The 23,805-nt window shown below is 41.5% G+C and overlaps 1 protein-coding gene across 15 annotated transcripts in view; it reads left to right on the top strand.

The window, feature by feature from the left end:
* Positions 1-23,805, top strand: part of STON2 (stonin 2) — a 189,125-nt gene that overhangs the window by 48,127 nt on the left and 117,193 nt on the right. For 14 of the 15 annotated variants that reach the window (XM_078335559.1, XM_078335554.1, XM_078335558.1 and 11 more), the window contains 2 exons: positions 5,411-5,691; positions 7,437-7,721. In XM_078335559.1, the coding sequence (XP_078191685.1) occupies positions 5,604-5,691; positions 7,437-7,721 (373 nt within the window). In that variant the 5' untranslated portion in view covers positions 5,411-5,603. Of the gene's footprint in view, positions 1-5,410; positions 5,692-7,436; positions 7,722-23,805 lie in introns of those variants that run through there. The other variant, XM_078335562.1, reaches the window with a different exon arrangement.

Genomic DNA, 23,805 nt, shown 5'->3' with positions numbered 1-23,805 from the left:
TCAAGTTTCCATTGTTCAGGTGCACCTTGCATGTCTTCAAGGCCCTTGTGCCTTTTAGCATTCCCTTAATAGTCTAGCATCCATTGACAAAGCCTGGATTAATTGCCAGGAGGGATAAAGGAGTTTTGGATATTGAGTGGGTAAAAAATTATGAGCATGCACATTATAAAGGTTTTATGGCAAAATAATTTGTGTCCTTTATCTTTGCATTTAGTGATTGCCACTTGGTATAAATGCTTGTTGAACCAAGCCTGAGATAATGATTGGGCTGAGACTTGAAGGTGAGCAGGAGCTCATGAAATAAAAATGTAGGGAAAATGTATCCCAAAGATAATATTTAATAATGTATTAAATTAATAAAGATATGAACAAGTGATCAAATAGGACAAAGTATATTCAAAAACACAGTCTTTCAAATAACTTAGTTCATCAGGAATATAGGGTTCACAAGAGGAGAGAATTGTACATGAGATTAGAGAGGTGGATCGGGGCCAGACTGACAAAGTGCCTGCATTTATACAGTTTTTGTTGAGCTGCTAACATGTGCCAGGCACTATATTCAGTGCTAAGCACAGATGAAGCCTCTGCTCTCAGGAATCCTTTGTTCATTTCTCATGCCTCACTTTACCCTGTGAGGAGCCTTTGAGGATTTGTAAGCAGAACAGTGGCGTAGCCATTTTCAGGTTTTAGGAAGACAACTCTAGCATAATACGTTGGATAATAGGTTGGAGCAGGTGATACCGAAGGCAGGGAGACAGGTAGGAGACTTGTTAACTGTCTGTGTGAGAGATGACGAGGGGCTGAGCCAAGCCATTGGCAATGGGAATGGAGAGGGTAGGCTCAAGAACTCAAACTCGTTCTGAAACTTAGAGCTTCTTTTCCAGGGCTCTTGACACCACTCCAAACCTCTTCAGATGAAGAGAATGTAACTCACTGGGGACTAGACATGCCATTCCTGCTCTCCCCTTCCTAAGTGCCTGTGGCCCACAGCTCTTCTGTTCAGAGCCCTCCTTCCCAGTTTAGGGTACAGCTCAGGACCACCTGTGGCTGAAGCTCTAAGAAGTCTCTTAACACTCTCACTTGTATGCTATCCTACTTTTGGTGACTAATGTGTCAGAATAGGTTAGAGAGCCGAGGTTACTGTTCTAGGTTGTTGTCTCCCTGCAGTATCTCTCTGAGCCATCTCCCCGCAATTGACAGCCGCTTGAGGGCAGTGTTTTGTTCTTCCTTGAACTCTCAGACCCTAGAATGGGCAGAACAGAGTACATGTTCATGATGATTCTGGCCTCCAACTATGTGAAACATACAAGAGGTACTGGTGGCTGAAAAATTCCATCACCAGGCTCCTGCCCAGCACTGTCTGAGGAAGGCTAATCTCCCTTAAGCACACTTCTTAAGTCACTCTCTGCTCTTAAACCTCCCACAGCTTCTGATTTCCTCTTGAACTCATCTTCTTAGCTTTTAAGGTCAATCAGTCCCTTCACTCCATATTTCCCCAGTAGATACCTCTGCTCTCAACAGACAGAGGCTTGTTCAGACAGAAACATGCCTTGTTAAGTTCTGCTTCTGATTCCTAATGCCACTGTGGTGATCCTCTGTCCAGAGGCCATCCTCACTTGTCCCTCTGTTGGTCCAGAATCAAGGACATCCTTCTGATCTCAGAAACCCACCCAGTCCTCCCATATGGTTCCAGCCCTCGTAGATCTCCCCGTGGCTAAACCTTGTCACTTCCAGCATGTCCTTAGTAGCTGGGGCAGTTGCATCTTCATCTCCTCAGCTGATATTGGAAGCTGCTTGAGGGTTGCTGTCTCAAGGGTAACTGATACATTTTCAGACATGGAGGTCTCACGAAAGTGTATTAGAGGACTGTCATAAGACAAAACTACTTCTATAACCTCCATCTTATCAGACAATTGCATTCTCCCTTCTACAAATGTTTGTATATAAGCAATGCTGAGAAAGAAGTAGCTCTCTGAAATGGCAACTCCAAGATTTCATTGAAATTTTTAGTATCTCTTGGTCAATCCTGCTGCTGTTACTGAGTCACCACTCATTTGTGGTGATTCTAAACCTCATTTTATGATTCACTTTCTAAAAATGGGGTGAGGTTTTTACCAAGAAACTAATTCCAGTATGAACTTAACCTCACAATTATTGAGTTCTTCTGTGAGTTTCCAGCTGCTGGCACAGCACTTTTTAAGGTCTAATTTCTTATGGCTTATTGGTTGTGGTTCTTCCGTGGCAAATACCTAAAATCAATTATGTGGACTTATCGTGTGGAATATGATGGGGGTTCCATGTGATAAATTTGTTCCACTAGTTTTCATTGGGACTACGCATTATCTGTCACCAGCCCGTGTCTGGTCTGGGACAAGTGAAGGAAGGATAGATAAATCTTTAGGGCTCTTTTTTCATTCACACAGTCTGAGGAGTGGTCTTGGTTCCTTGGCAAGACTGCACCTATATCTATAATAAGAGGATTTGGAATCTGCCTTCTGAGTGCTACCCCTGGGCACGGGACTCTACTTAGCATTTAGAACTTCTTGAACAATGACTAAAACCGTAATGTGCAAATGACAGAAATGGGGTGGTTTCAGGAAATCTGCATTCTCGTCCCAAGGCTTCTGCGAACAAGTTGTGCAACCTTGGGCGAGTTATTTAACAAGAGCAACAGTGATGGCAATGGCTAACATTCACAAAGGGTTTGGAATGGAGCCTGGGGCACAGAAAGCCCTCTGGAAGGTCACCTGCTGTTTTCATTGTCATTGTTACAGAGAGTTTATTGCATCCAGTCCTGAGTACTTGGTATATGTGATCTCATTTAATCCTCAGAATTATGGAGTGAGTTTTATTATTCTTGCTGTACAAGGGTGAACTGAAGCTTGAAGAGGTTGAATTATGAGTCCAAGACTGTATAGGATTGAAATCCAGGCAGCCTAACTCCCGGACCCATGATCACAATCTCTGTTGGTGCACCTTATTTCTTTGGGCCTCAGTTTTCTCATAACACCTGAAGTTATTGGTCTTTAAAACCTTCCAGTTTAAAATTTTTAGGTATTTTCCCCTTACCTTCACCTTCCTCTCCTGTTCCCTTCTTTACCCAACTTAGAATTTTGCTGGGTTCATCATCACGGGATCACCAGGATGTTTCCCCCACTGAGTGATGACACTGCATGTGTCAGCATAGGGACTAGTATTGTGGTTTGTTTTTTTTTTTGGAGGGTGCAGTGCGGCTGTTTTTTGTGCTGCTGTCATTGAGAGAGGAGGAATCTGACTCTTCAATTTTATTGCCTTATCTTGGCACACAGCCATTACTACATTGGATAACACACATTTGACAGAGCTTGAGAAAGACATCATAGGTAGAAGCCCGTGGGAATCAGCTCTTTGTGCTTGTGAACTCTGCGCTGCTCTCTGGTAAGATCTGGTTTGGGATACCTGCACTGTCCAGGCTATTTGCATATGTCTGGTCCTGTGGTTGGCAAGGATCTTAGGAGACAGACTTGGAGAAGAGGCTTCTGGGCTTTCCATTCTTTATATAACTTGGGGTATCCTGGCAAACTTTCACATGGGGAGTTTCCCAGGACATTTCATTACAGTTCCATTGTCACTGATATTTGTAAACAACTTAAGTTGGGTGATAGTCTATATATTCTGTATTCTATTGTACTTTTTTGTGGCTCTGACCATAGGATTAGAGTGTTTGGCTGCAGAAGACTTGGGCTTAAGTGTTGGATCTATCACTTCTTAGTATGGTGCATCTAACACACCTGCTTGTTATGGCTTCTACTTGATTACTTTGGGTGAGATCTTATTATGAAAAAAGCCTGTTAACCACTGTGCTGAGATTTGTAAACTCTTCCACTTAGAAGCCTGGAGGAAGCATTTTAAGAACCTTATAGTAACGAAAGGGCCTAGAAACACTAAAAATGTTGAGTAAGTCACTTAATTTTTCTCAGCCCAAATTTCTTTATCCATGGAAGAATTATTATGTGTCCTACTCAACAAAATGGCTATTGAATCAAATGAAGTATGGTGTGAAAATGTGTTTCTGGCCGGGCGCAGTGGCTCACACCGGTAATCCCAGCACTTTGGGAGGCCAAGGCGGGTGGATCACGAGGTCAAGAGATCGAAACCATCCTGATCAACCCCGTCTCTACTAAAAATACAAAAAAAAAATTAGCTGGGCATGGTGGTGTGTGTCTGTAATCCCAGCTACTCATGAGGCTGAGGCAGGAGAATTGCCTGAACCTAGGAGGCGGAGGTTGCGGTGAGCCGAGATCGCGCCATTGCACTACAGCCTGGGTAACAAGAGTGAAACTCCGTCTCAAAAAAAAAAGAAAATGTGTTTCTGAAAATTATAAATTCTATATAAACATTAATTGTTTTTAGGAAGCATCATGTGCCAAAACTAATTGTTTTAAACACCAAAAAAGAAAAGCTATTAATGTTTCTACTGATTCTGCCATGCGTAGATTGTTTACTGGAGATGATAACCTGTAGTAAAGTTTCCTAAACTTTTCATTGTGCACCAAATTGGAAGGTTATGAGTTAAGTTGTTCTAGAAACTATCTGAATATTGTGTGTATTCAGTTAATAAGAACTGATATTGTTCAAGATGTATAGCAGCTCTTTTGTGGAAGCACATTTGTTTTACATAAATTCAGATGTTATTAATTCATCATTAGATTGAGAGCTAGATTCAAGTTGTCAAAAGATATTAATAGCATAAACAAAATTATGTCAATCAAGTATCTTTCTGTATTCTTAGAACAGCATTGCAGTGGGAGCAAAGGCTAGACCATTACATACTAATTTAAATAGGTCTCGATTGAAAATGTTTCTCTAACTCACATTTTTCACTAGAACAGATATTGCTTATCCTCTTACTCCAAATGAACAAGATTACTTCATTTGTATTTTCCTTGTTTGGTAAACCATGCTTGGTGATACCATCTGGAGATTGTTGGGTTTCTGCCAAAGGTTTTAATCAGGCTTGCAAAGAGTTACCTGCCAAAGGCAAGAAACTGTACTAATTTAATAGAAAAGAACTTGCCTTTATTTTGCCATCTGGTAAGAGAAAGTGAAAGCATTTTGAAAAGTTTTAATATTTGTTTTATAATGATAGTATTATAGATGACATTATTTCTAAAATATAATAGGGAAATTAGAGAATCTAATTGCTGAAATTTGTATAATTATTGACAAGTGTGATATGAAGGCTTATCTAGAGACCTTTATGCTAAAGGCAGATATTTTAGTTTAAAAGGTGAGGGTATGACAGGAAAAGAGAGAAGTAAGGCAAGTTGGAAACCACCCCAGACCTTCTTGTGGGCAGTGCTAAAAACCTGTGTGGATTCAGTATAATGTGATGGTTGTCCTTAAACCTTTTTGTTTGTTTGTTAAACAGATTTCTGCTTGGCAGATTAACCAACGGCAGGAGGGGCTGATTTGTCTACATTCTGGGTACTGCCCTTGGCAAGCCACCTATAACAGACCCTGGACCCAAGTCTACCGTACTACCCCTACCCCAGCCCGCCCCAGACAGTATTCTGGGGTTCACCTGAGGTCAGCAGTGTGAAGATGACCAGTGCCTTTTTAGCATGACGACTTTGGACCATGTGATTGCCACCCACCAGTCAGAGTGGGTCTCCTTCAGTGAAGAGCCACCCTTTCCCGCCCACTCGCAGGGTAAGGAGTGCCTTCATTTCCTAAAGTGAAGAGACTGTCACAGAACCATGTCTATTTGTTATGGCTTCTACTTGATTATTCTTTGGGTGGAATCTTAATATAGAAAAAAGAGTCTGTTTCTCACTTTCTTGAGATGTGTAAGTTCTTCCACTTAGAATTCTAAGTGGAAGCATCTTGGGAATCTTAGGGCCCTAAAAAAGAGGCCTGGAAACACCGAAAGTATTGGCTCTTTTCTTCCAAGAAACAAAAACTTAATATTTACAAAGTGCTTTACTCTCAGCCTTTTAAAAGTGTAGTTGTTAAAAGTGACAGGCTCTGGAGCCACAGTGCTTGGGTTCAAATCCTGGTTACACCAGGAATGAGTGATATGCTTTTGGATAGATTATTTATTTAACCTTTCCAGGCATAGTTTTGTTATCTGTTCAGTAGGGATAATCTGTACCTATCTCAGAGGTTTAAGTGAATTCATACATAAAAGTGCTTAGAACAGTGCCTGGCATGTGGAAAGAGCTCAGTACAGTCATCCTTGCTCATAAGGAGGATGACAATATTGACTTTGGGGAACTCGTGCTCGGGGATGACGGTCAAGGTAGGATCCAGGAGATACCTGCAGAGACATGTCAATTGATTCTGTTCTACTGCAGCTACCAGAGCCAACTGAAGTCATCCCAGCTTCATTTATAACACCTAGAAAGTGTGAGTCTACAGGTTTGCGCTCCAGTATGGTGGCCATGTAGTTATTGAACCCCTCAAATGTGACAAGTCTGAATTGTGGGATGTACTGTAAGCGTAAAATACCTACACTAAATTTCAAAGACCTAGTTTTAAAAATTAAATAGCTCATTAATAATGTTTATATTAATTACATGTTGAAATTATAAATTTTCAACATATGGGTTGAAATATATATTATTAAAAATACATTCTCCTGTTGTGTTTTACTTCTTTCATGTGGCTACTAGAAAATTTAAAATTAAATGTGTGGCTGACCTTGTATTTCTGTTTGACAGTACTACAGAGGCTTTGAATATTTGTAGATGGTCCAGTTGGGTAGTGATAAGAGAAAAGATTTTTATATGAATTATTTGATTAAAAAATTATACAGATCAATGGACTTCTTTTGGTGTACAGCTGATGAATTTCAGCACATGTATAGATTTATATATCTACCACTATAATCGGGATATAGTTTTTTTAATTTTCAATAAACATTTTGAAGGCTGTTAAATTTTCTAGGCCGAATCAAGTGATAAAGAGCTACAGGAAGAGCCTCTGTGTCACATTCAGCTGGTCATTAGTGCACACAGGTTTGCACCTCGGGTCCCTGGATGTGTATAGCTTAGACTGCAGAGAGTTTGAAATTTGAATTTGAATGTCTCCAGACAGAAGTTCTCCTGTTCAGCTGCAGTTCCCACCAGTCCCCAAAATTTCTTACTTGCACTCTGTAAGCACTTTCTTTATGACCCCCTTTATGAGTAGATGCTGGGATAGAATAGTGAAGAAGGCTGCGAGTCTCTGCCTGCCAGGATACTGACTGGAGACATGCTGTGTTGACAGCCTTTACACATGATTAGGGGAACAGTCATTTAACATGGAGTCAGATGGCTGTGGCTCTTTCTTCTCCCCACCCATGGCAGTGGCGAGTCCTGCAGGTACCCCATGGCCATCCTTAGTTTTTGCCTCCATGAGATGGATCTGAAGAGCGGCCTTTCTCCCATGATGTTGGTGTCTGGTATCTGTTTTAGGGGGCACAGAAGAGCACCTCCCAGGATTGTCATCTTCCTCAGACCAGTCTGAGAGCTCCTCTGGGGAGAACCATGTGGTGGATGGAAGCTCTCAAGACCATTCCCACTCGGAGCAGGATGACTCCTCTGAAAAGATGGGCCTCATCTCTGAAGCAGCTTCCCCACCTGGGAGCCCTGAGCAGCCCCCACCTGACCTGGCCTCAGCCATCAGCAACTGGGTTCAGTTTGAAGACGACACACCCTGGGCTAGCACATCTCCACCTCATCAGGAAACAGCCGAGACAGGTGAGAGGGTAGGAAGGGTCCAGCTTGGGTATATGCTCAGCAGGGATGCTTTTCAGTGAGAGGTCTGTAGGGCTGCCAGGATTCCATTTCACCTTCTTCTTAATCCTGAAGTACCGGTTACATGAGGAGAGCAGACAGAGTTCTCATCTGGTTTAATTCTTTAACTCGGTTTTGTTGATATAAGCAAACAGAATTTATTATTCTAGGACATTTCTAAACTTTTACCCTTGTCCCTGGCTGTTGATTTCTCATTAAAATAATGCATATATATTAATCTACCAGGATTGGAATCACATTTACTCAGCCTCTAAATTGTAAGCTTCTTGCATATAGAAATGAATGTGTCTGTTGGCGTGGTGGCTCATGCCTATAGTCCCATCACTTTGAGAGGCCCAGGTGGGTGGCTCATTTGAGGTCAGGAGTTTGAGACCCACCTGGCCAACATGGAGAAACCCCATCTCTACTAAAAATATAAAAATTAGCTGGGCATGGTTGTGCACTTCTGTAATCCCAGCTACTCAGGAGGCTGAGGCACAAGAATTGCTGAACCTGGGAGCAGAGGTTGCAGTGAGCTGAGATTATGGCACTGCAGTCCAGCCTGGGTGACAGACATAGTAAAACTCTGTCTCCAAAAACTAAAAAATAAAAAAAGAGAAATGAGTGTGTCTGAAAGTGTGGACCACTGACCATATCTAACAAAGTCACCAATAGGATTTGTTAAACATGGATATTCTCACACTCTAGAACTCTTGAATCCAAATCTTCATGGGTAGGGATGGTTGTTCATGATAAATCTTTGTGACATTTCAATGGCCAGAGGCTGCACGGGACAGCTTAGTAAAGCTATAGGAGTTGTTAGTCCCCACCCTGGTGACCTGGCTACTTCTTTGTTGGGCATTGAACCCACAAGTGATTGGATAAGCTCTGGGACTGTATTAGTTTTCTGTTTGCTGCTGTAACAAGTCATCACAAGGCTTATATAACATGAGTTTATCATCTTATTATTATGTATTTCAGAAGTCCATCATGGGTGTCACAGGGCCAAAATCAAGGTGTTGGCAGGGCTGTGTTCCTTTCTGGAGGCTCTAGGGGAAAGTCTGTTTCCTGGCCCTTTCCAACTTTCAGAGGCTGTCAACATTCCTTGGCATGTGGCTCCTTCCTCTGTCTCCAAAGCCAGGAATGTGGCATCTTCTGTGCCTGTCTTCTGAAGTCACATCTTTCTTTGAATTCTGCTTCTGTCTTCCATTAAGTACCTCTGGTTACACTAGGCTCACCAGGATAATGTCCCCAATCTCAAGGTCCTTATAAAATAATCACATCAGTAAAGTTTCTTTTGGCATATAAAATAACATATTCACAGGTTCTAGAAACAAGATGTGGACATCTTGGGGTGGAATGGGAGGCATTATTCTGTCTACCACAGAAACATACTGGCAAAAAGCAGGGTTGGTATATTTTTCTCTTGGCGAGTTAAATGTTTTGCTAGTGTCACTTTTTAGGGCCATTTCCTTTGTTTTTCAGTGTATTTTTAATACCAATAAAAATAATTTTAAGAAATATAAAGCATAATTCTGTAACATATTTTACATAATAATTTGCACATTTATGTATACTTTTTCATATTTAAACATCAGATATCCTTTTTTTGAGATTGAGTCTTACTCTGTCACCCAGGCTAAAGTGCAGGGGTGTAGTCTTTGCTCACTGCAACCTCCGCCCTTGGGGTTCAAGTGATTCTCATGTTTCGGCCTCTTGAGTAGCTGGGATTACAAGCACCCACCACCAAGCCCAGCTAATTTTTGTATTTTTAGTAGAGACAGGGTTTCACCATTTTGGCCAGGCTGGTTTCAAACTTCTTGACCTCAGGTGATCCACCCACCTCGGCCTCCCAAAGGGCTGGGATTTCAGGCATGAGCCACTGTGCTCAGCCTAAACATCAGATTTCTACATGAATTGTTGTTGAGAGTCATGACTCTCAGTGCAGCATGGAAGAAGTGACAGGTCCAGACAGGCTTCCCTTACTGAATACCTAACTCTGACAAGGCTCTGGGCTAAGTGTGGATGCATATAGGGAAAAGTTACCAAACATTGGGCAGTGAATCAGCACAGAAGTATGTTCCTTCTGCTTAATATGATACATTTACTGCATACTTACTGTCTCTATTTCTGTGCTCAGTGCCTTAGCTGTATCTTCTCATACTCCTTACAACAGTTGTATGAGGAAGGTATTAATATTAATCCATATCACACATGGTGGAGGAGGCTCAGCCAGACAGTTCTTTGGGGATTCAACCAAGGTTGTGTGCTAGGAAATGGCAGGAGAGCTTCTGCACCAGAACCACCAGCCCCAAGCTCTTGGAGTAGCCTAGGGATGCAATGTGCTCTCCTTCCGTTTGCCTCACTCTTCCTGCTGCTACTGCTGCTGCTCTAGTGTCCTCTGCCCCCTCATTACCCAGGACGCAGTAGGGGCAAGGAATGGAAGGTAAGTGACGGGTGGGGGTGGGGGGGTGGGGGAGTGCTCTTTCCCCACTCTGCTGCCCTAAAATGGCTATGCCTTCAGGTCATGCATTATATTCATGCCATTCAGATTCTTTCACTTCTCGTTTGTGTTTGTACCTTATCTTTAGCCCCAAAGATTTCCTGATTGCTCAGAACTATTTATATGACAGTCAGTTTGCTCAACTCTTCCTGATTTTTGCAAAACTAATTTTGAGATTAGTCATAATTATGTTGCCCCCATCTGACTGAGAATCTTACCTTGTGACTGACAGTGCTTTTGATATATTGTGAAAGCTTTACCCTTTAAGGCAGCAATTCACAGTGTGGCCCATAGACCTTGGTGTCTCCTAAGACCCCTTCAAGGAGTCTTTGGGATTAAAATCATTTTCATTCTAAGATGTTATTTGCCTTTGTACCGCATTGACATTTGCATTGATAGGGTGAAACTTTTGGCCATTGTTTACCCACAGTAAAAACAGTGCCTATTTTGCCCAACAATACCATTGATGAGGCAGTCAAAATTATTAATTTCTTGAAATCGTGATTCTTGAGTATGTCTTTAACATTCTCTGACAGATTGGGAAAAATACATGAAGCACTTTTGCTCCATATTAAATTGTAATAATTGTCTTGAAAAAAGAGTTTTTTTTAATTTTTAAGAATTCAGTTTAAAAATTAAAGTTATTTTACAATTATTATTAAAAATCAAATAATGTAAAAAGTTCTTTATGAACAAAATATCAGTATTTTTATTAAAGACAAGATCCAATTAACACTTGCATGACTATGCCACACTTGCCCAGCCTTATCCTGCGCCTGGTGTTACAGGACTTTCCTAAAGTTTAGCTAAAGATGGGGTCCTTGTCCATGCCACAGCCATGAAAATTCAGGCTTGCTGATGGTTTGAAGGGTAAGTGAAGCAGGGTTTTATTGGGTGAAAGGGAAAAAAGAGAGGGAACAGGTACTCTCAGCAAGGCCAGAGTTTAGAGTGTTTCCCATCGCAGCTGGGATCCCAGGTTCCACTCAGGAAGAGGAGGGACCAGGCTCTTTCCCGCTGCAAATGGCACAGACTTATGTGGCTCCACCGCAATGAACAGGCCAGTTGGAGTTTTTCCAGGGACCCCCTCCCCACTGGCTGTCTCACTGGTTCTAATAAAACTCTACAGATATAGTCAATCTGGGCCAGGCATGGTGGTGCCCACCTGTAAACCCAGCACTTTGGGAGGCCAAGATGGGCAGGTCATGAGGTCAAGAGATCAAGACCATCCTGGCCAACATGGTGAAACCCCGTTTCTACTAAAAATACAAAAAACAGCCAAGCGTGGTGGCGCGTGCCTGTCATCCCAGCAACTCAGGAGGCTGAGGCAGGAGAACCTCTTGAACCTGGGAGGAGGAGGTTGCAGTGAGCCGAGGTCGCACTACTGTACTGTAGCCTGGCGACGGAACGAGACTCTGTCTCAAAACAAACAAACAAATAGAAATAGCCTGTGAGCTGTAGTTTGCTGCTTTGATTTTGATTTGATATTACAATGTTATTTTGATTACTGAGTTTTTGGCATTCCCTTAACTTTTCCATCTAAGGCAAGTCCTAAGCCTAATCCCAGCCCTCTATTGTCCTGAGAATAAAAGATTTATTAATATTACTAGAGAATAAATCAAGAAGTGACAATGTTCAAATGCACGAAAACACAATTTTGTCTTGAAAACTGCTCAAGTATGAATAATTCCATCTGTTTATATGTGTGAAAATTTAACGCAACTCTGTGGAGTTGGAGTTCTTTGCCTTAGGAGGGTCCTGTAGGACGGGTTCCCAGCAGACTTGATACCCAGTCTGTAGGCAAGAGGCAGAAATAAATCATGCGTAGGACCAGCCCCACCTCAACAAGTGTTTCTTTTTTTCTTTTCTTTTTTTTTTTGAGATGGAGTTTCGCTCTTATTACCCAGACTGGAGTGCAGTGGCACGATCTTGGCTCACGGCAACCTCCACCTCCTGGGTTCAAGCAATTCTCCTGCCTCAGCCTCCCAAGTAGCTGGGACTACAGGCGCTCACCACCATGCCCAGCTAATTTTTGTATTTTTAGTAGAGACGGAGTTTCGCCATGTTGACCAGGTTGGTCTCGATCTCTTGACCTCATGATTCAACCGCCTCAGCCTCCCAGAGTGCTGGGATTATAGGCGTGAGCCACTGCGCCCGGCCAACAAGTGTTTCTAACCTAGAAACCCAAGAAGCAAAGGGAATGGTGCACAGCATTAGGGTGGTAAAGAAAATGGTAATAAATCCAAGGGTCCAATTTGAAATTTTCTGCCAATACCCAACTTGACCCATCAGTGAACCTACACTGAATCAAAAGCTGCAGGGTACATTCCTATTACCGAAACTAACCTCTCTCACATAAACTAATTCCCTCATGGGTTTCCTCCCATGGATGTGTTTAACAATAAGGATAGAGTTTTTGGTAGAGCTAAGGCCAAGTGATAAACAGGAGAGACTAGGCGTTGGACACCCCCCCACCCAACCACATCATGGATAATGTAGACATTCCCCAAGTTAGACAGTCATTTAATTCTGGAGGCTGTTGTGCAGCTCACATTTTGATTTGAATCCAAAATGTTTGGATACATGTGCTGTATATTGCAGTAATACCCCATATGTAACTGTAGGCATTACGCAGAAATCACGCAGATGTGTGCAGCAATAGAGACAGAGGGACACTTGCTGCAATCGCTGTTGCCTGTTCTTTCGATAATACTAACCTGAATAATGATTCCAAAAGACATCAGGTTGTCCTCCCTGGAAGCTATCAATATTATCATATTTGGGAAAAGGGTCTTTGTAGATGTGATTACGGCTTTTTGAGATGGGGAGATAATCCTGGATTATCTGTGTTCCTTAGCTGCGATCACATGCATCTTTATAAGAAAGTGGCAGAGGGCAGTTTTGCTTACACAGGAGATAAGGCACTATGAGGATGAAGCAGAAAGACATTTGAAAAGGCTGATCTTAAAGATTTTAGTGACCAAGACACAGCCAAGGAATGCCGGCAGCCACCAGAAGCTACAAGAGACAAGAAACAGATGGTTCCCCTAAAGCCTCTGCGGGGCATGCAGTCCTGCTGACATCTTGATTTTTAGCCCAGTAATTCTCATCTCAGACTCTGGCCTCCAGAACTATGAGAGAATACATTACTGTTGTTTTAAGATACCAAATTGGTGGTAATTTGTTACAGCAGCCATAGGAAACTAATGTATTAAGTCTCTAAAATCTTAAAATGATATCCTTTGCATAAGGCTGAGAATGAGTCAGTCTGAATTAGGGGATCATCTGTAATGATGCAGGGCATTTTTTAAAGCAGATATGTGCATGTCACTGTGCTTTGTCCCTGAACCTTACAGCTCTTTATAATTTACTCATTGAGTCACCAAATATTTGCTAAGTACTTCCTCTGTATAGTTCTGCTAGGTGTGGGTATTAAAAGACAGCACAGTGCTCAGAATTGAGCAGAAATCCATTGAGCTTCTTCCTGGATCCTTTAGTAGCAAACCAGAGCCAACCTGTGCTCCTATGATTACCCCTGTCTCTTGCAGTTGGTTGTCTTTCAACCACTACTTGACTTATTTTTTGTTTTTCTTTCTTTTCTTTCTTTCTTTTTTTGAAATGGAGTCTCGCTCTGTCACTCAGGCTGCAGTCCAATGGTGCTATCTTGGCTCACTGCAGCCTCTCTGGGTTCAAGTGATTCTCCTGCTTCAGCCTCCCAAGTAGCTGGGATTACAGGTGTGTGCCACCATACCCAGCTAATTTTTGTATTTTTAGTAGAGACGGGGTTTCACCATGTTGGCCAGGCTGGTCACAAACTCCTGACCTCGAATGATCAGCCCACCTTGGCCTCCCAAAGTTCTGGGATTACAGGTGTGAGCCACTGCGCCTGGCCCAAATTTTTTGTTTCATACACCTGAGCATTTGGAACTGGCTCTGAGGAAGCAAAGGAAGATGCTTGGAGAATTACTTGCCAAAGTTCATTTTATAACAGGTACATCTATTGTGTTTTCCTGTGAAAGATGAAAATCAGAATTTAAAGCAACTTCTCTTGTTAGTTATCATTTACTTCTGGAGCTTCCTCAAAGCTCTTACTCAGTTTTACCAGTTTTTCTCACTTGGAGAAAGTGGGCTTCTAGGATGAACTTTTGTCTAAATTGGCCACCTAGCTGTGGGCCAAGTAGTGCCCACTTGGCCCACATCTAGGTGGCCAAGTTAGATAAAATGGTCCTTTGGTGCTTTTTGTCTAATCTGACCACATGGAAATGATTTGCCCATCAATTTCTCATTTTTCCACTCTAAAAATCCTTTTCTTAGTTTATTAATTTCCATCTGTCAGATGTTAGATCTATTTTGGGCTATAGCTTCACTCATGTCGATTGAGCAAACCCTTTTTAGCATAGATAAGACACGAATGAAATGGAATTAGGGCAAGAGAGATGTTTGGTGTGCTGTATGCAAAATTTTTGAATCTTTGGTGAACTTTGGAGTATGTAGGTGTGTCTCTGTGCATGCAAGAAAAAAAGTTCAGCCAGGAAAAAAAAGGATCAGTGGAAACTGATTTTTAGCTTTAGCCCTTTTCTCAATCACATCAGCATCACCAGAGCAAACTGACTCTTTCCCGTATATAATATATAGTTGCAGTGTTTAGTTTCTTCCCATTTTACTCCTCATATTCTATTTACTTCTATTAAAATCCCATACTTTCTGGTCAGATGTCTTCATGTTGGCAGAGATGGAAAAAGATTTATCTTGGTAGCTGTCTCATGCAACTCCTTTGTGGATATTGTTTTGTGAGAATGTCCTGATCTTGGCCTAAGAGAAAAAGGTGGGAGGAGAAGGAGGAGGAGAAGTGGAACTGATTAGTGCTGTTCCTAGTTTTAATTTCTGGAAGAAATTAAATTACTTACTTAGCCAGCTGTTTTGTACCTGAACATCCTGGCTTGCAGAGAGAAGTTGGGAAAGAGAATCTCACACACACACACACACACACACACACACACACACACGGAATAGCTAGGTTATCTGGGATATTCCTTTCCCATCCCCCAATTCCCTTTCTTCCACTCTTTGAAGTTTTTCTGGCAGATGAAGAGTAAAAAACAAAAGAATACATCTTTTAAACTGTGCCACCTAAGAATAAAGCCAAGAGAGCATTGGACTTCAGCCTGGAAATGGAATGTACTATTTGCCCTAATTAAAATGCAACAAGGCTATAGGCGCAGTGGAGCTAGGGACAAAGAGGCTGTCATTAATGGTAAATCTCTTATTTTTTTATGGTATTTAAATGGTTAGAAGCTGCACTGGGAAGCTTAGAGAAGCCAGGGAGTTGTTAGTCCCCTCCCTGGTGACCTGGCTACTTATTTTATTGTGCACTAAAGCATACCAAGGTTGATTGGATAGCCAGGAGCAACAGCTGGTAGGCAAAACAACTCCAGAAGTGCTTAAATTCATCAAGGCAACAACTTTCTCTTGGTCTTTAATTAGGGCAGGATTGGAAGTGAATAAGTGCCATCATGGTTGGCCTGGGAAAACAGGAGGTACACAGTCTCCCTTAGAAAACTATGATTAAAATTAAATGAGAGTAACAAAAGCCTTTTTTTTTGAGACAGAGTCTTGCTCTTGTCACCCTGGCTGGAGTGCAGTGGCATGATCTCAGCTCACTGCAGTCTCCGCCTCTGGGATTCAAGCAATTCTCCTGCCTCAGCCTCCCAAGTAGCTGGGATTACAGGCACCTTCCACCATACAGGCTAATTTCTATATTTTTAGTAGAGATGGGGTTTTACCATGTTGGGCAGGCTGGTCTCAGACTCCTGACCTCAGGTGTTCCACCCACCTCAGCTTCCCAAAGTGCCGGGATTACAGACATGAGCCACCGTGCCTGGCCTGACAAAAGGCTTTTTATAACCATATATATGGGAAAGAGAGCATCAGTTCTGTAGTCCTGAGTTTACTAGGAATGAGGGAGCATGTGGAATCATTCCCCTTGAATCTTTTATGAAAGTTGTGTTTAACATTAAAACCCTTGAAATTTGATGGAGACCAAATGAGGGATTCATACCTCTTTCATCCCTTTGGCTCAGGCCATGTTGATAAATGATCTCTTTAGAAAGATTTTATTAGAACCTTTAATGTCAAATACTTAAATTAGCCACAAGAACACTGTTCACATCTCCGGTTTGAGGATGCCATATGATTTAAGGTTGTATGGTGAAAAATGTTAGGACATTTAACTGAAAACTCATTTGTTGAACTCTGAACTAGATGCATAGATATTCTACAAAACCATGAGCAGAACCAGAGTGTTTAAAGAAAAAAAAAAACCTTCTGGTGAATCTATTTATATCAAAATTTTGTGTAGTTCTCTAAATAAATTTTTTTGAAAGTGAACCTAAACCCATCTCATGTCTTATTCATGTTTGGTCCTTTAGGCAATACTGTTCCTGACTTTGTCTAACATATAAGGCTTCTCCTGCTTTTAAAATTCTACCATGTACCAGGAAAAATATACCAGTCAGCTCATCTATTATCTAAAATCTTTATACTGTTCTCTCAAAACCAAGGCTGATTTTAAGTATGTGCATTTTACAAGTGTGGGTGTGTTTAGAACATGTCTGCAAATGCCTGCAGATAAATGGGCTAAAAAAATCAAAGTTCATCCATAAAATTAAAAAAAAAAATTAAGACCCTATTGTCAGCATGAAGCTTCCTGTTCACTCATACACTGACCTTCCTCCAGGGACACGGCAATTTTTCTGCAAGGTCAGGGCTGAATTGGACCCATTATGCAGATACTGCAGGATGTGCATAATTACAAACAACAACAAAAAAACCCTTTCATTTCCGGAACATTTGTCCCACAGCCCAGGCAAAACACTAGTATTCCCTTGTGCTTCAAACATCTTCCCTAAAAGCTTGGGCTCAGGCCTTCCCATTGTGTCTGGGGAAACTAATTATCTGAGACCAGAGAAAGAGCCACTTGTTTGGGGGAAGATCAGAGATGACGTCAGCCATTTAAGAGGGAGGCAGGGGTGACAGCTGAGAAGCTTCATCCAGGAGAAGACTAACCCAGCCATTAATTTCTATTATGTTGTTCATTCTGGTTAATGGGGGTGGTGAGTGGTGGGTGGGAGTGGAATAAGATATCCCAACCCTTTTGGTGAATATGCGGACAAGGTCCACTGCATTTTGCATGCATATGTAATTCCCCCTGCCACAGAAGAGGCTTTATTTTTTTTAATACCTTGTTCTTCTGTGCTTCTAAATGTAATTAATGACCTTTGTGGAGTCTGTCTCAGAGGATGCATTTCAGCAGAGCCCTTCCTTCTCAGGGCTGATGCCCTCTCTGATCCTCTCCCTTGGGCTGGGTCTGCTCTAACTGCACTGCCCTTCTCACTGTTCCAGACCAGTTCACTGCTGCCCTTGCTGTTCCCTCTGCCCTGAGAGCTTTTCCTCCACATTTTTACTCAGAACTCTGCTCAAGCATCCGTCTGCAGGGGGGTCAGAACCCTCCACCTCCACTCTCTAGCTTTTTTTCCGCTTCAGATGTATTCACAGCCCATGAATACATCTCTACCTACAATTGGGTCAAATATTCATTATTTTACTTATTTATCATCTCTCTCTTCCATAAAGAGAAGGACTTTGTCTATCTAATTTATTCTCGATTCCAGAACATGGTTTGAAGAACTTAGTAGGTACCCACCTAGGATTTGCTGGATTAATGAATGGAGAGAGGAAAGACGTACTGGAAACCTCCTGCAGAATAAGGAAGTGACTGACTCCCGTTTGTGGGGCTAATGAGCTGTTAGGTAGAATTTGAAGGATGGCTTCCTCAGTGAAGTCAGCTTATTGTTTTTTAAATAAGATAGGCAAGGAAACTAGGCTGGCCTCTTACCCATCCTGTTCCCTTCTTTTTTTGAGACAGTTTCACTCTTGTTGCTTAGGCTGAAGTGCAACAGTGCAGTCTTGGCTCACTGCAACCTCTACCTCCCAGGTTTAAGCGATTCTTCTGCCTCAGCCTCCCAAAGTGCTGGATTACAGGTGTGAGTAGAGACGGGGTTTCTCCATGTTGGTCAGGCTGGTCTCGAACTCCTGACCTCAGGTGATCCACTTGCCTCAGCCTTCCAAAGTGCTGGGATTACAGGAGTGAGCCTCCACGCCCAGCCCCTGCCCCCTTCTTTTCAGCTATTTTCATCGAGTTATGATTTCACATTGTTCCACACACATATGTACTGCATACATGGGTGTATACACACCATGGACATATACATAGAGACACACACACACATATAAACATACACACACATGCATACAGATCATACACAAATGCACCTGTATTTTTTTTGTCAAAGGGCTGCTTTAAAAAGCACACTTAAAAGCAATATTTTTGTTGTATTTAAAAGTGTCATCATGCCATGGAGGATGGTGAAGTGCTCTCAAAGATAACTCTCCTGTATCTAAAAGGAAACAAAATGTTTTATCAAAATTCTAATCTTTTCTTCCAGAGAATGTGCAGGCTCACCCAGACAGGCCATGTGGCCTGGCTCACCCTTGATGTGGGATACAAAACACAATAAACTACCCAAGCATGCATCAATTAACTAGTTCATTCATGCAGAAAAAAATTAGGTGCTGGGAATACAATTATGGGAGAGCTGGACACAGTCCCTGCTCTCCACACGTTGAAGCTGCCTAACACTTGGGCAGTCTGTTACTAATGGAGCTTTTGGGGAGTGAACAAGAGCTGCTCTCAGCTAGTCTTGGGAGCAGCAGCTGCTTTGTATTGCCAATTATGAAAAAGCAGAGGAGCCACAGATAAAGAATGGAGTTAGATCTATTTTCTATGCATGGATGGGATGTTTACAGCATTGAAAAGATCCTCTAGCCCGAGTGATTAGACGTCAAAATATAAATAAAGGACATGACATCAAAATACATGCATTTAAAATTGTAATCTACCCAAGATCCCGAGGAAAAGAAGAAAGAAAAATATTGTATTAGCTGACAACTTGTAGATTTATTATTCACATAACCCATGTTATTTTGAGCTCCCACTATGCTCCCGTTCAAATGCTGTGAATGCAGCCAATACTCCTGCCTCATGGAGCCCACATTCTGCTGGGGGACAGGAGGTTCATACCAGGAACACACTAAAGAAGTAAGTATAAAATAGGTATGTTAGGGGCTGGGCGCGATGGCTCATACCTGTAATCCCAACACTTGGGGAGGCTGAGGTAGGTGGATCGGTTGAGGTCAGGAGTTCGATATCAGCCTGGCCAACAGAGTGAAACCCCGTCTCTACTAAAAATATAAAAATTGGCCGGGCATGGTGGTAGGTCCTTGTAATTCCATATACTTGGGAGGCTGAGGCAGGAGAATTGCTTGAACCAGGGAAGCAGAGGTTGCAGTGAGCTGAGATTGTGCCACTGCAGTCCAGCCTAGGCAACAGAGCGAGACTCTGTCTCAAATAAATTAATAAATAAATAAAGTAAGTAAGTAAGTAAATGTGTTAGGTAATAAAATGTGAAGGAGAGAAAAATGAGGCAAAAGAAGATGGTATGGTGAGGAGGATGTGAAACGTTCCATAAGGCCAGGGACTGACTGTGTGAGAGGTAAATGTGAGTGAAGACCTGGGGGAATCAGGGCAAGCGAGCTTTGCAGAAAGTGGGGAGGAACCTTCCATGCGGAAGGAACAGTAAGTGAATAGCCCTTGAGGGGCGGCTGTGCTTTTGGTGTATGACTGGAGTGGAGTGAGCATGGGGAGAAGGGAAGGAGGCGAGTGGAAAGGTTACAGAGACTCAGACACACAGGTCCTTGGCAGACACAGTGAGGATTTTGATTTTTATGATGGATGAGATGGAAACTAATGGAGGGTTTTGAACAGAGGTGTGGCCTGATCCAACTTAAGTTTCAACAGTAATTCTGCTAAAACTGTGTGGCAGCTATGGTGTAGCCGTTGAGAGTGGTGTAGCTGAGAAGAGACCGAGAGGAGAAGACAGAGGTAGAAGCAAGGAGACTAGATAGGAGGCCACTGTATCTGTCCAGGCGAGAGGATTGCGGCTTGCAGCAGGGTGGTCGCTTGGAGATGGCAGGAAGTGATTGGATTCCAGATGTGTTTTGAAGGGACAACTGATGAAAATTGTGGTGGAGCACCTGTTAGAAGAATCAAAGATGACTTGATGGTTTTGTTCTGAGCAGCTGAAAGGATGCAGGGGCTGGTTTAGAGGGAATGGCAGGAGCTTCGTTTTAGACATGTAAAGTTAGAGACCCAAATGGAGATGTCAAGTCGATTTGGACAAAAGGATACGTCTGAGAATAATAACCATCACCCCCTGACCCATGTTGAGTATTCTTATTGTGCCAAGAACTTTTGCAAGTGCTTTGTCAGTGTTGACCTAATTCCCTTATGAGGTTTGTACTCTCTTTAGCTCTATTTTACAGGTGAGAAAAACTGGGAACCAATGGATTTGAGTATCTTGCTCCAGGCTACAGGGCTGGATCTGGGATGGAACCCAGCAGTCTGGATGCAGGGTCCCTGGTCTTAACCTCATAGGAAAGGAGGAGGGGCAGATATTGATCTTTCCTTCACTTTATTCATTCAAGCTGGATGGCTTGAAGTTTCATGATGGCAGCAACCTGTTTTCACCTGGCCCAGACATCAAAGGTCTGGCCCCTGGGAGCAGAGTCAGCTCCAAGCCCAGTACTTTCTCTTTCAGCTAAGCTTGTGGCCTAAGGACATTCATCTATGAACCTGAATAAAATAACTCATCTGAGATTTCTAAGCTGAAAAATAAACAAAGCATATTAGAGTGAATGAGAACAGCTTGTGAGGGGCAGGAGCTTTGCCTCTTCCAGATGCACTGTTCTTAGTTTCTCTTTCAAGAGAATGATGGCATTTTATCTCACAAATGTAAGGAGCTGATGTGCAAATACCATTAAGTGAAATAGCTTTCTTACTGAGTAATCCGTCTTTTTTTGATATGTGGTTTTAATAAGTTTTCTTACCTATTGAATAAATACAAAAGAACATTTAAAATGTATTAAATTAGAAAGAACAGCAGTACAACCCATCACCCAGTTTAATAAATGGAATATTGTCATTGCCGGAGGCCCCGCGTGTTTCCCTACTGATCACACCCTCCTCCCTCATCACATCGCCTCCCTCCCCTCTGTAGCACCACCTTCCTGAGTTTCATGGTAATAACCACATTACTTATCTTGACAGTTTTACTACCTACACATGCATCAAGAATGATATAATTTAGTTTAGCCTGGTTTTGAACTTTATATCTATATGGAATAATACCGTATTACTCTGGGGCTTACTCCTTTAATACCTTATTTGTGGGAATTATCCATGTCAAAAACTAAAAGAACTTGTAGCTATGGTTCTTTTAGTTTTTACTGCCCTGTATTCCATGGTAGTAATATACTACAATCCATTTATTCATTCTGTTTCTGATGAACATTTGGGTTGTTTCTAAGATGATACTGCATTTCCATGAGCATTATTTTTGTTTTTCTGTAAACATTTTTAACCTGTATCTTGGTGAACATGTGCAGATGGTTCTCTTGTATAAAAAAGTAGGAGGGGAATTGCTGTGCTGTAGGATGTGTTCACATTCAGCTTAAGCAGATAACACCAAGCCATTTTCTAAAGTGGTTTCTAGTTACTATCCTACCAGCTGTACATGAAAGACACTGTGGCTCCACTTCCTCACCTGCACTTAGGATTGTCATATTTTTTCTATTTTTGTCGTCAGGGAGGTGGAGAAAGAAAGGGGGAAGAGTAAGAGGATCTCAGTATCTCATGTGCATTTAATTTGCATTTCCTAGATTACGAACAGGGTTGAGCATCCTTTTTTAATGGCATTTGGATTTTTCTTTCATGGAATCCCTGTTTAACTATATTGCTGTTGGGTTCTCTGCCTTTATCTTGCTGATTTCTAGGAGTTCCTGGTGCATGCAATGTGTGGTAGATATTATCTCCTATCCTGTGAATGGTTTTTTCATTCTCCTTATGTCTTCGAAAATAAGTTATTTTAATGATGTAATATTTTTTCAATTTTCCTTTTATTCTTAGTGCTTTCTGTGTCTTGGTAAAGAAAATATTTCTCTACTCCAGTCACGAACGCATTTGGCTATGTTGTCTTCTAAAATGCTTCTTATGTAACCTTCACACTTTGATAGTCATTCTAGCCAGAACTGATTTTTCTGTGCAGTTTGAAGTACAAGTCTAGTTTTATTTTTTTATGTAGATATCTAGTTTTTCCAAGACTGTTTTATTGTTGTGTTTATTTTAACATAAATACTTACATTACTAAAAACTCAGCTTCATTTATATCTAAATAGTATGACTCTGCTTGCTAATATGGGTGAAGGCCATGCTAGCATTTTTTTTTTCCTTTTTGAGATGGAATTTTGCTCTTGTTGCCCAGGCTAGAGTGCAATGGCATGATCTCGGCTCACTACATCCTCCATCTCCCAGGTTCAAGCAATTCTCCTGCCTCAGCCTCCTGAGTAGCTGGAATTATAGGCATGTGACACCACTCCTGGCTAATTTTGTATTTTTAGTAGACATGGGGTTTCTCCATGTTGGTTAGGCTGGTCTTCAACCCCCAACTTCAGGTGATCTACCCGCCTGGGCCTCCTGCAGTGCTGGGATTACTATCCTACCAGCTGTACATGAAAGACACTGTGCCCAGCCTAGAATTTTTTTTTTCTTTCCAACTTTTATTTTAGGTTTAAGGGGTACATATGCAGGTTTGTTACCTGAGTAAATTGCCTGTTGTAGGGGTTTTGTCTACAGATAATTTTGTCACCCAGGTAATCAACATAATACCCAATAGGTAGTTTTTCAGTCCTCGCTCTCATATTGTTGGCTTTGTAGAAGATCAGTTGGTTGTAGGTGTACAGCTTTATTCTGGGTTATCTATCCTGTTCCGTTGGTCTTTGTATCTGTTTTTATACCAGTACCATGCAGTTTTAATTAGTGTAGCCTTGTGGTGTAGTTTGAAAAGGGTAGTCTGATGCCTTTAGCTTTGTTCTTTTTGCTTAGGATTGTTTTGACATGCTAGAATTTTAATTGACATTGAAGTAAATTTATAAGCCAATTTGGGGAGAATTAACATCTTTGCAACATTAAGTCTTTTGATCTCTAAATATTTTATATATATATATATACACACATACATATATATATATATATATACACACATATATATATGTATATATCTCCATTTATCTAGGTCTTCTTTGTGGTATGTTAATAAACTTTAGAAATGCCTACTCTAAGGCTTAGCACATTTTTTTTGTTGTTAGGTTTGATAGTATATATGCTTTATACTTTTTGTTGCTATTATAAATGCTGTCTTGTTTTAAATTTCATTTTCTAAATATTTCTTGCTGTTTATCAGAAACACAATTCTTTTTATATGTTGATTTTTTAATCAAAAAGGATACCTTGCTAACATTATTAATTTGTTAATTTATTGGTAAAGTCTTTTGGTTATTTTACATACACAAAAATGCCATCCGCAAATAATGATA

This window comes from Callithrix jacchus, chromosome 8, assembly GCF_049354715.1.
Source record: "Callithrix jacchus isolate 240 chromosome 8, calJac240_pri, whole genome shotgun sequence".
Taxonomy (NCBI): Eukaryota; Metazoa; Chordata; class Mammalia; order Primates; family Cebidae; genus Callithrix; species Callithrix jacchus.
The sequence above is the reverse complement of the archived record's forward strand: the minus strand, read 5'-3'. Positions and strand labels throughout refer to the sequence as shown.